The sequence below is a fragment of the Nerophis lumbriciformis genome, linkage group LG37 (genome assembly GCF_033978685.3).
Source record: "Nerophis lumbriciformis linkage group LG37, RoL_Nlum_v2.1, whole genome shotgun sequence".
Classification (NCBI taxonomy): domain Eukaryota; kingdom Metazoa; phylum Chordata; class Actinopteri; order Syngnathiformes; family Syngnathidae; genus Nerophis; species Nerophis lumbriciformis.
This window is the reverse complement of record NC_084584.2, coordinates 1,457,501-1,470,875: the sequence shown is the minus strand read 5'-3', so window position 1 is coordinate 1,470,875 and position 13,375 is coordinate 1,457,501. Positions and strand designations below refer to the sequence as shown.

Genomic DNA, 13,375 nt, shown 5'->3' with positions numbered 1-13,375 from the left:
AGAACATTATCACTCTTAGAATACCTTTATCACTCTTAAAAGAACATTATCACTCGTAGAATAACTATCACTCTTAAAAAAAATTATCACTCTTAGAATACCTTTATCACTCTTAAAAGAACATTATCACTCTTAAAAGAACATTATCACTCTTAGAAGAACATTATCACTCGTAGAATAACTATCACTCTTAAAAAATTGTATCACTCTTAGAACATTATCACTCTTAGAAGAACATTATCACTCGTAGAATAACTTTATCACTCTTAAAAAAAATTATCACTCTTAGAACATTATCACTCTTAGAATACCTTTATCACTCTTAAAAGAACATTATCACTCTTAGAAGAACATTATCACTCGTAGAATAACTATCACTCTTAAAAAAAATTATCACTCTTAGAATACCTTTATCACTCTTAAAAGAACATTATCACTCTTAAAAGAACATTATCACTCTTAGAAGAACATTATCACTCATAGAATAACTATCACTCTTAAAAAATTGTATCACTCTTAGAACATTATCACTCTTAGAAGAACATTATCACTCTTAGAACAGTATCACTCTTAGGACATTATCACTCTTAAAATAACTTTATCACTCTTAGAAGAACATTGTCACTCTTAGAAGAACATTATCACTCTTAGAACATTATCACTCTTAGAAGAACATTATCACTCTTAGAACATTATCACTCTTAAAAGAACTTTATCACTCTTAGAAGAACATTATCACTCTTAGAAGAACATTATCACTCTTAGAACATTATCACTCTTAAAAGAACATTATCACTCTTAAAAGAACATTATCACTCTTAGAACATTATCACTCTTAAAAGAACTTTATCACTCTTAGAAGAACATTATCACTCTTAAAACAACATTATCACTCTTAGAACATTATCACTCTTAGAATAACTTTATCACTCTTAAAAGAACATTATCACTCTTAGAATAACATTATCACTCTTAGAACATTATCACTCTTAGAACATTATCACTCTTAGAAGAACATTATCACTCTTAGAAGAACATTATCACTCTTAAAAGAACATTATCACTCTTAGAATAAGTTTATCACTTTTAAAAGAGCACTATCACTCTTAGAAGAACATTATCACTCTTAGAAGAACATTATCACTCTTAGAACATTATCACTCTTAGAACATTATCACTCTTAGAAGAACATTATCACTCTTAGAACATTATCACTCTTAGAACATTATCACTCTTAGAAGAACATTATCACTCTTAGAAGAACATTATCACTCTTAGAAGAACATTCATTCGACGTCTGCGCTATGTACGATGCGCCAATCACCATGACAACAGCGTCCACGTGACGCAACCGGAAGTGCCGGTGCAGTGTGCTGCTGGCCCTTTAAGAGACACGCAGCGGTGCCGTTTCCAGGACGACAAGGAACGACAAAACTCCGGTTCGTCTGGTCGGTAAACGCCTCGGCGACGTGGTCCCGAGTGTTGGCGGGGAAGAACATGAAGGACGTTTCTCTAAAACAACTTATATTATTGTCACTTTACTTCCGGAAGTGAAATGGCGCCACCTGCTTCTTCTTCGTCCTCCGTGTTGGCTTTCATTTAACTGTTGACTCGCGACACACAGTTAATAATGAACAAGACACACGGTTAGTAATGAACAAGACACACGGTTAGTAATGAACAAGACACACGGTTAGTAATGAACACGACACACGGTTAATAATGAACAAGACACACGGTTAATAATGAACAAGACACACGGTTAGTAATGGCGCGGGAAAAGACGCATTAATAAGGTTTATATCGCCACCACTTCCGGTTAGCGCTGACCACTTTGCGGTCACCGGTTGAGAAGCTTTGAAGCGGCAGCACAACAAAAAGGAGATAACTTTTTTAGGCGGGAGTGTGGAAGATGAGCAAAAGTTTGAAATGTGCGGGCGTGCCTGAAGTGGAGGAGCACATCTCCGTGAAATATGACATCAAGAAACGACTCGGCAAAGGGGTGAGTAACTTAGTCTACATTTTTACAAGAGGGACCTGAATGCATCATCGTCCTCTTTTGCTTATTAAGGTGTTTTTTATCCTCCTGACGTTCACTTGAAGTATTTCCGCTGCTTTATTATTGTTGTTACTTTGGAAGGACAAACTGTATAAAGTACTACGTAGTATTATTATTACTTCCGCTTACTGCAGCCATGTTTCTTTCCACTTGCTCTTAGTGACACATTCTTCCATCCTATTGGCTAACAGGCGTGGGGGGGCGGGGCCTGTGAACAGCTGTTTGACGTGCGTCATAAAAGTGAGTGCAGACTCACCTGAGGGGAATACCTGGGAGGAGTTTGACACCTCGTGATGAAATGTCTTGTTTTGGACACTTTTATAGTTAATACACAGTAATATGGTCCTTTATTCATCAATTATCCCAATCACAAATTACAGGGAGACAGAACAGGATGAAACATTACAGGGAGACAGAACAGGATGAAACATTACGGAGAGACAGAACAGGATCAAACATTACAGGGAGACAGAACAGGATCAAACATTACAGGGAGACAGAACAGGATCAGACATTACAGGGAGACAGAACAGGATCAGACATTACAGGGAGACAGAACAGGATGAAACATTACAGGGAGACAAAACATGATAAAAAAAATTACAGGGAAACAGAACAGGATTAAACATTACAGAGAGACAGAACAGGATGAAACATTACAGGGAGACAGAACAGGATGAAACATTACAGGGAGACAGAACAGGATCAGACATTACAGGGAGACAGAACAGGATGAAACATTACAGGGAGACAGAACAGGATGAAACATTACAGGGAGGCAGAACAGGATGAAACATTGCGGGGAGACAGAACAGGATGGAACATTATAGGGAGACAGAACAGGATGAAACATTACAGGGAGACAAAACATGATAAAAAAATTACAGGGAGACAGAACAGGATCAAACATTACAGGGAGACAGAACAGGATATAACATTACAGGGAGACAGAACAGGATGAAACATCACATGGAGACAGAACAGGATGAAACATTACAGGGAGACAGAACAGGATCAAACATTACAGGGAGGCAGAACAGGATGAAACATTGCGGGGAGACAGAACAGGATGGAACATTATAGGGAGACAGAACAGGATGAAACATTACAGGGAGACAAAACATGATAAAAAAAATTACAGGGAAACAGAACAGGATCAAACATTACAGAGAGACAGAACAGGATGAAACATTACAGGGAGACAGAACAGGATGAAACATTACAGGGAGACAGAACAGGATCAGACATTACAGGGAGACAGAACAGGATGAAACATTACAGGGAGACAGAACAGGATCAAACATTACAGGGAGGCAGAACAGGATGAAACATTGCGGGGAGACAGAACAGGATGGAACATTATAGGGAGACAGAACAGGATGAAACATTACAGGGAGACAAAACATGATAAAAAAATTACAGGGAGACAGAACAGGATCAAACATTACAGGGAGACAGAACAGGATCAGACATTACAGGGAGACAGAACAGGATCTAACATTACAGGGAGACAGAACAGGATGAAACATTACATGGAGACAGAACAGGATGAAACATTACAGGGAGACAGAACAGGATCAAACATTACAGGGAGACAGAACAGGATCAAACATTACTGAGAGACAGAACAGGATCAAACATTACAGGGAGACAGAACAGGATCAAACATTACAGGGAGACAGAACAGGATGAAACATTACGGGGAGACAGAACAGGATCAAACATCACGGGGAGACAGAACAGGATGAAACATTACATGGAGACAGAACAGGATGAAACATTACAGGGAGACAGAACAGGATGAAACATTACAGGGAGACAGAACAGGATCAAACATTACATGGAGACAGAACAGGATGAAACATTACAGGGAGACAGAACAGGATGAAACATTACGGAGAGACAGAACAGGATCAAACATTACAGGGAGACAGAACAGGATCGCTGACGGGTCTGCCAACTTCCGGCGCCCCTTACACGTGACAGTGAACGCATCACCGCCCTCTGAAAACTCTGGGATGAGTGACAGGTGGTATCAGTATGTGCTGCAGGCGTATGGTGACATGAGTGACAGGTGGTATCATTGTGTGCTGCAGGCGTATGGTGACATGAGTGACAGGTGGTATCACTGTGTGCTGCAGGCGTATGGTGACATGAGTGACAGGTGGTATCACTGTGTGCTGCAGGCGTATGGTGACATGAGTGACAGGTGGTATCATTGTGTGCTGCAGGCGTATGGTGACATGAGTGACAGGTGGTATCATTGTGTGCTGCAGGCGTATGGTCACATGAGTGACAGGTGGTATCACTGTGTGCTGCAGGCGTATGGTGACATGAGTGACAGGTGGTATCACTATGTGCAGCAGGCGTATGGTGACATGAGTGACAGGTGGTATCATTGTGTGCTGCAGGCGTATGGTGACATGAGTGACAGGTGGTATCACTGTGTGCTGCAGGCGTATGGTGACATGAGTGACAGGTGGTATCATTGTGTGCTGCAGGCGTATGGTGACATGAGTGACAGGTGGTATCACTGTGTGCTGCAGGCGTATGGTGACATGAGTGACAGGTGGTATCACTGTGTGCTGCAGGCGTATGGTGACATGAGTGACAGGTGGTATCACTGTGTGCTGCAGGCGTATGGTGACATGAGTGACAGGTGGTATCATTGTGTGCTGCAGGCGTATGGTGACATGAGTGACAGGTGGTATCACTGTGTGCTGCAGGCGTATGGTGACATGAGTGACAGGTGGTATCACTGTGTGCTGCAGGCGTATGGTGACATGAGTGACAGGTGGTATCATTGTGTGCTGCAGGCGTATGGTCACATGAGTGACAGGTGGTATCATTGTGTGCTGCAGGCGTATGGTCACATGAGTGACAGGTGGTATCATTGTGTGCTGCAGGCGTATGGTCACATGAGTGACAGGTGGTATCACTGTGTGCTGCAGGCGTATGGTGACATGAGTGACAGGTGGTATCACTGTGTGCTGCAGGCGTATGGTGACATGAGTGACAGGTGGTATCACTGTGTGCTGCAGGCGTATGGTGACATGAGTGACAGGTGGTATCACTGTGTGCTGCAGGCGTATGGTGACATGAGTGACAGGTGGTATCATTGTGTGCTGCAGGCGTATGGTGACATGAGTGACAGGTGGTATCACTGTGTGCTGCAGGCGTATGGTGACATGAGTGACAGGTGGTATCATTGTGTGCTGCAGGCGTATGGTGACATGAGTGACAGGTGGTATCACTGTGTGCTGCAGGCGTATGGTGACATGAGTGACAGGTGGTATCATTGTGTGCTGCAGGCGTATGGTGACATGAGTGACAGGTGGTATCATTGTGTGCTGCAGGCGTATGGTCACATGAGTGACAGGTGGTATCATTGTGTGCTGCAGGCGTATGGTCACATGAGTGACAGGTGGTATCACTGTGTGCTGCAGGCGTATGGTGACATGAGTGACAGGTGGTATCACTATGTGCAGCAGGCGTATGGTGACATGAGTGACAGGTGGTATCATTGTGTGCTGCAGGCGTATGGTCACATGAGTGACAGGTGGTATCACTGTGTGCTGCAGGCGTATGGTGACATGAGTGACAGGTGGTATCATTGTGTGCTGCAGGCGTATGGTCACATGAGTGACAGGTGGTATCACTGTGTGCTGCAGGCGTATGGTGACATGAGTGACAGGTGGTATCACTATGTGCAGCAGGCGTATGGTGACATGAGTGACAGGTGGTATCATTGTGTGCTGCAGGCGTATGGTGACATGAGTGACAGGTGGTATCATTGTGTGCTGCAGGCGTATGGTCACATGAGTGACAGGTGGTATCACTGTGTGCTGCAGGCGTATGGTGACATGAGTGACAGGTGGTATCATTGTGTGCTGCAGGCGTATGGTGACATGAGTGACAGGTGGTATCATTGTGTGCTGCAGGCGTATGGTCACATGAGTGACAGGTGGTATCACTGTGTGCTGCAGGCGTATGGTGACATGAGTGACAGGTGGTATCATTGTGTGCTGCAGGCGTATGGTGACATGAGTGACAGGTGGTATCATTGTGTGCTGCAGGCGTATGGTGACATGAGTGACAGGTGGTATCACTGTGTGCTGCAGGCGTATGGTGACATGAGTGACAGGTGGTATCATTGTGTGCTGCAGGCGTATGGTGACATGAGTGACAGGTGGTATCACTGTGTGCTGCAGGCGTATGGTGACATGAGTGACAGGTGGTATCACTGTGTGCTGCAGGCGTATGGTGACATGAGTGACAGGTGGTATCATTGTGTGCTGCAGGCGTATGGTGACATGAGTGACAGGTGGTATCACTGTGTGCTGCAGGCGTATGGTGACATGAGTGACAGGTGGTATCACTGTGTGCTGCAGGCGTATGGTGACATGAGTGACAGGTGGTATCATTGTGTGCTGCAGGCGTATGGTGACATGAGTGACAGGTGGTATCACTGTGTGCTGCAGGCGTATGGTGACATGAGTGACAGGTGGTATCATTGTGTGCTGCAGGCGTATGGTGACATGAGTGACAGGTGGTATCATTGTGTGCTGCAGGCGTATGGTGACATGAGTGACAGGTGGTATCACTATGTGCAGCAGGCGTATGGTGACATGAGTGACAGGTGGTATCATTGTGTGCTGCAGGCGTATGGTGACATGAGTGACAGGTGGTATCACTGTGTGCTGCAGGCGTATGGTGACATGAGTGACAGGTGGTATCACTGTGTGCTGCAGGCGTATGGTGACATGAGTGACAGGTGGTATCATTGTGTGCTGCAGGCGTATGGTCACATGAGTGACAGGTGGTATCACTGTGTGCTGCAGGCGTATGGTGACATGAGTGACAGGTGGTATCATTGTGTGCTGCAGGCGTATGGTGACATGAGTGACAGGTGGTATCATTGTGTGCTGCAGGCGTATGGTGACATGAGTGACAGGTGGTATCATTGTGTGCTGCAGGCGTATGGTGACATGAGTGACAGGTGGTATCATTGTGTGCTGCAGGCGTATGGTATCGTGTGGAAGGCGGTGGACAGGCAGACAGGTGAGATTGTGGCTGTGAAGAAGATCTTTGATGCCTTCAGGAACAAGACTGATGCTCAGGTGAGACAAATGAAGGCAAGTGTCAATCATCACATCTTCAATCTTTTTTTTTTCTTCCAGCGGACCTTCAGAGAAGTCATGTTCCTGCAGGTAAACATGGCGAGAGAAAATTCAAGTCTTTTTTTTTCCCCTTTAAGTCTTCTTGCCTGTGGGCTCACTATCTGGCAGCTCTTCACCAAGTGTTGTTGTGGGCTCACTATTTGGCAGCTCTTCACCAAGTGTTGTTGTGGGCTCACTATCTGGCAGCTCTTCACCAAGTGTTGTTGTGGGCTCACTATGTGGCAGCTCTTCACCAAGTGTTGTTGTGTGCTCACTATCTGGCAGCTCTTCACCAAGTGTTGTTGTGGGCTCACTATCTGGCAGCTCTTCACCAAGTGTTGTTGTGGGCTCACTATGTGGCAGCTCTTCACCAAGTGTTGTTGTGGGCTCACTATCTGGCAGCTCTTCACCAAGTGTTGTTGTGGGCTCACTATCTGGCAGCTCTTCACCAAGTGTTGTTGTGGGCTCACTATCTGGCAGATGCCTGTCTTTCCCCAAGTGTTGTTGTGGGCTCACTATCTGGCAGCTCTTCACCAAGTGTTGTTGTGGGCTCACTATCTGGCAGCTCTTCACCAAGTGTTGTGGGCTCACTATCTGGCAGCTGCCTGTCTTTCACCAAGTGTTGTTGTGGGCTCACTATCTGGCAGATGCCTGTCTTTCCCCAAGTGTTGTTGTGGGCTCACTATCTGGCAGCTCTTCACCAACTGTTGTTGTGGGCTCACTATCTGGCAGCTCTTCACCAACTGTTGTTGTGGGCTCACTATCTGGCAGCTCTTCACCAAGTGTTGTTGTGGGCTCACTATCTGGCAGCTCTTCACCAAGTGTTGTGGGCTCACTATCTGGCAGCTGCCTGTCTTTCACCAAGTGTTGTTGTGGGCTCACTATCTGGCAGATGCCTGTCTTTCCCCAAGTGTTGTTGTGGGCTCACTATCTGGCAGCTCTTCACCAACTGTTGTTGTGGGCTCACTATCTGGCAGCTCTTCACCAAGTGTTGTTGTGGGCTCACTATCTGGCAGCTCTTCACCAAGTGTTGTTGTGGGCTCACTATCTGGCAGCCGCCTCACTTCACCAAGTGTTGTTGTGGGCTCACTATCTGGCAGCTGCCTGTCTTCAAGTGTTGTTGTGGACTCACTATCTGGCAGCCGCCTCACTTCACCAAGCGTTGTTGTGGGCTCACTATCTGGCAGCTGCCTGTCTTCAAGTGTTGTTTAGGGCTCACTATCTGGCAGCTGTCTTTCTTCACCAAGTGTTGTTGTTGTGGGCTCACTATGTGGCAGCTCTTCACCAAGTGTTGTGGGCTCACTATGTGGCAGCTCTTCACCAAGTGTTGTTGTGGGCTCACTATGTGGCAGCTCTTCACCAAGTGTTGTTGTGTGCTCACTATCTGGCAGCTCTTCACCAAGTGTTGTTGTGGGCTCACTATCTGGCAGCTCTTCACCAAGTGTTGTTGTGGGCTCACTATGTGGCAGCTCTTCACCAAGTGTTGTTGTGGGCTCACTATCTGGCAGCTCTTCACCAAGTGTTGTTGTGGGCTCACTATCTGGCAGCTCTTCACCAAGTGTTGTTGTGGGCTCACTATCTGGCAGCTCTTCACCAAGTGTTGTTGTGGGCTCACTATCTGGCAGATGCCTGTCTTTCCCCAAGTGTTGTTGTGGGCTCACTATCTGGCAGCTCTTCACCAAGTGTTGTTGTGGGCTCACTATCTGGCAGCTCTTCACCAAGTGTTGTTGTGGGCTCACTATCTGGCTTCACCAAGTGTTGTTGTGGGCTCACTATCTGGCAGCTCTTCACCAAGTGTTGTTGTGGGCTCACTATCTGGCAGCTCTTCACCAAGTGTTGTTGTGGGCTCACTATCTGGCAGCTCTTCACCAAGTGTTGTTGTGGGCTCACTATCTGGCAGCTCTTCACCAAGTGTTGTTGTGGGCTCACTATCTGGCAGCCGCCTCACTTCACCAAGTGTTGTTGTGGGCTCACTATCTGGCAGCTGCCTGTCTTCAAGTGTTGTTGTGGACTCACTATCTGGCAGCCGCCTCACTTCACCAAGCGTTGTTGTGGGCTCACTATCTGGCAGCTGCCTGTCTTCAAGTGTTGTTTAGGGCTCACTATCTGGCAGCTGTCTTTCTTCACCAAGTGTTGTTGTTGTGGGCTCACTATGTGGCAGCTCTTCACCAAGTGTTGTTGTGGGCTCACTATGTGGCAGCTCTTCACCAAGTGTTGTTGTGGGCTCACTATGTGGCAGCTCTTCACCAAGTGTTGTTGTGTGCTCACTATCTGGCAGCTCTTCACCAAGTGTTGTTGTGGGCTCACTATCTGGCAGCTCTTCACCAAGTGTTGTTGTGGGCTCACTATGTGGCAGCTCTTCACCAAGTGTTGTTGTGGGCTCACTATCTGGCAGCTCTTCACCAAGTGTTGTTGTGGGCTCACTATCTGGCAGCTCTTCACCAAGTGTTGTTGTGGGCTCACTATCTGGCAGCTCTTCACCAAGTGTTGTTGTGGGCTCACTATGTGGCAGCTCTTCACCAAGTGTTGTTGTGAGCTCACTATGTGGCAGCTCTTCACCAAGTGTTGTTGTGGGCTCACTATGTGGCAGCTCTTCACCAAGTGTTGTTGTGGGCTCACTATGTGGCAGCTCTTCACCAAGTGTTGTTGTGTGCTCACTATCTGGCAGCTCTTCACCAAGTGTTGTTGTGGGCTCACTATCTGGCAGCTCTTCACCAAGTGTTGTTGTGGGCTCACTATGTGGCAGCTCTTCACCAAGTGTTGTTGTGGGCTCACTATCTGGCAGCTCTTCACCAAGTGTTGTTGTGGGCTCACTATCTGGCAGCTCTTCACCAAGTGTTGTTGTGGGCTCACTATCTGGCAGCTCTTCACCAAGTGTTGTTGTGGGCTCACTATCTGGCAGATGCCTGTCTTTCCCCAAGTGTTGTTGTGGGCTCACTATCTGGCAGCTCTTCACCAAGTGTTGTTGTGGGCTCACTATCTGGCAGCTCTTCACCAAGTGTTGTTGTGGGCTCACTATCTGGCTTCACCAAGTGTTGTTGTGGGCTCACTATCTGGCAGCTCTTCACCAAGTGTTGTTGTGGGCTCACTATCTGGCAGCTCTTCACCAAGTGTTGTTGTGGGCTCACTATGTGGCAACTCTTCACCAAGTGTTGTTGTGGGCTCACTATGTGGCAGCTCTTCACCAAGTGTTGTTGTGGGCTCACTATGTGGCAGCTCTTCACCAAGTGTTGTTGTGGGCTCACTATGTGGCAGCTCTTCACCAAGTGTTGTTGTGGGCTCACTATCTGGCAGCTCTTGACCAAGTGTTGTTGTGGGCTCACTATGTGGCAGCTCTTGACCAAGTGTTGTTGTGGGCTCACTATGTGGCAGCTCTTGACCAAGTGTTGTTGTGGGCTCACTATGTGGCAGCTCTTGACCAAGTGTTGTTGTGGGCTCACTATGTGGCAGCTCTTGACCAAGTGTTGTTGTGGGCTCACTATGTGGCAGCTCTTGACCAAGTGTTGTTGTGGGCTCACTATGTGGCAGCTCTTGACCAAGTGTTGTTGTGGGCTCACTATGTGGCAGCTCTTGACCAAGTGTTGTTGTGGGCTCACTATGTGGCAGCTCTTGACCAAGTGTTGTTGTGGGCTCACTATGTGGCAGCTCTTGACCAAGTGTTGTTGTGGGCTCACTATGTGGCAGCTCTTGACCAAGTGTTGTTGTGGGCTCACTATGTGGCAGCTCTTGACCAAGTGTTGTTGTGGGCTCACTATGTGGCAGCTCTTGACCAAGTGTTGTTGTGGGCTCACTATGTGGCAGCTCTTGACCAAGTGTTGTTGTGGGCTCACTATGTGGCAGCTCTTGACCAAGTGTTGTTGTGGGCTCACTATGTGGCAGCTCTTGACCAAGTGTTGTTGTGGGCTCACTATGTGGCAGCTCTTGACCAAGTGTTGTTGTGGGCTCACTATGTGGCAGCTCTTGACCAAGTGTTGTTGTGGGCTCACTATGTGGCAGCTCTTGACCAAGTGTTGTTGTGGGCTCACTATGTGGCAGCTCTTGACCAAGTGTTGTTGTGGGCTCACTATGTGGCAGCTCTTGACCAAGTGTTGTGTGCAGGAGTTTGGAGATCATCCAAACGTCATCAAACTTCAGAACGTGGTGCGAGCGCAGAACGACAAAGACATCTACCTGATCTTTGAATACATGGGTGAGTGTCGGCAGCGATACAGGAGGACGATGCCAAGGTGATACCTGTGTGTGTGTGTGTGTGTGTGTGTGTGTGTGTGTGTGTGTGTGTGTGTGTGTGTGCGTGCAAAGGGTGTGTGTGTGCGTGTGTGTGTGTGTGTGTGTGTGTGTGTGTGTGTGTGTGTGTGTGTGTGTGTGTGTGTGTGTGTGTGTGTGTGTGTGTGTGTGTGTGTGTGTGTGTGTGTGTGTGTGTGTGTGTGTGTGTGTGTGTGTGTTGCAGACAGCGACCTGCACGCGGTGATCAAGAAAGGAACGCTGCTGAAGGACATCCACAAACGCTACGTCATGTATCAGCTGCTCAAGGCTGTCAAGTACCTGCACTCTGGCAACGTCATCCACCGTGACCACAAGGTAGCAACACACACACACACACACACACACACACACCTCTGTTGCCATGACGACACTACACCTGTGCCACACCTCTGTCTTTGAGGCACAGACCTAAACCTGCACATGTTCATCACTCCACTGGTCGGCCATGTTTTCAGACATTTCTTTTAGTCACAAACTCAAAAGACCAAGAGGACAAATCTGAACCGCCATATCATTTCCTGTGGCCTGACATATTTTATTGTGGACCACCACATCTTTTTATTGTGGCCCGCTGCATCATTCCAAGTGACCTGCCACATCATTTTATTGTGGCCCGTTACATCATTTTATGGTGGTCTGCCACATCATTTTATTGTGGTCCTTCACATCATTTTATTGTGGTCCTTCACATCATTTTATTGTGGTCCTTCACATCATGTCATGTGGTCCGCCCCATAATTTTAAGGTGGTCCGCCACATCATTTTATGGTGGTCCTTCACATCATTTTATTGTGGTCCTTCACATCATTTTATTGTGGTCCTTCACATCATGTCATGTGGTCCGCCCCATAATTTTATGGTGGTCCGCCACATCATTTCATGTGGCCCGCCACGTCATTTTTATGTGGCCCGCCACATTATTTCAGGTGGCCCGCCACATCATTTTATTTTGGTCCACCACGTCATTTTATGTCCCACCAAATCATTTCAAATGGCCTGCCAAATCATTTTATTGTGGTCCGCCACATAATTTTATTGTGGTCCGCCACATAATTTTATTGTGGTCCGCCACATAATTTTATTGTGGTCCGCCACATAATTTTATTGTGGTCCGCCACATAATTTTATTGTGGTCCGCCACATAATTTTATTGTGGTCCGCCACATCATTTTATTGTGGTCCGCCACATAATTTTATGGTGGTCCGCCACATCATTTTATGGTGGTCCGCCACGTCATTTTATGGTGGTCCGCCACGTCATTTTATTGTGGTCCGCCACATCATTTCATGTGGCCCGCCACATCATTTCAGGTGGCCCGCCACATCATTTACTGTGGTCCACCACGTCATTTTATGTCCCGCCAAATCATTTCAAATGGCCTGCCAAATCATTTTATTGTGGTCCGCCACATAATTTTATTGTAGTCCGCCACGCCATTTTATTGTGGTCCACCACATCATTTTATGTCCTGCCAAATCATTTCAATTGGCCTGCCAAATAATTTTATTGTGGTCCGCCACATAATTTTATCGTGGTCCACCACATCATTTTATTGTGGTCCGCCACATAATTTTATTGTGGTCCGCCACGCCATTTTATTGTGGTCCACCACGTCATTTTATGTCCTGCCAAATCATTTCAAGTGGCCTGCCAAATCATTTTATTGTTGTCCGCCAGGTCATTTTATGGTGGTCCGCCACGTCATTTTATGGTGGTCCGCCACATCATTTTACGGTGGTCCGCCACATCATTTTATTGTGGTCCGCCACATAATTTCATGTGGCCCGCCACATCATTTCAAGTAGCCCGCCACATCATTTTATTGTGGTCCACCACATCATTTTATGTCTCGCCAAATAATTTCAAATGGCCTGCCAAATCATTTTATTGTGG

The 13,375-nt window shown here is 46.8% G+C and overlaps 1 protein-coding gene across 1 annotated transcript in view; it reads left to right on the top strand.

The window, feature by feature from the left end:
- The first annotated feature begins 1,386 nt into the window (after nucleotides 1-1,386).
- Nucleotides 1,387-13,375, top strand: part of mapk15 (mitogen-activated protein kinase 15) — a 23,903-nt gene continuing 11,914 nt past the window's right edge. Inside the window, exons 1-5 of the mRNA XM_072912623.1 lie at nucleotides 1,387-2,002; nucleotides 7,081-7,179; nucleotides 7,240-7,269; nucleotides 11,317-11,407; nucleotides 11,666-11,796. Coding sequence (XP_072768724.1) covers nucleotides 1,913-2,002; nucleotides 7,081-7,179; nucleotides 7,240-7,269; nucleotides 11,317-11,407; nucleotides 11,666-11,796 — 441 coding nt within the window. The 5' untranslated portion in view covers nucleotides 1,387-1,912. The remainder of the gene's footprint in view (nucleotides 2,003-7,080; nucleotides 7,180-7,239; nucleotides 7,270-11,316; nucleotides 11,408-11,665; nucleotides 11,797-13,375) is intronic.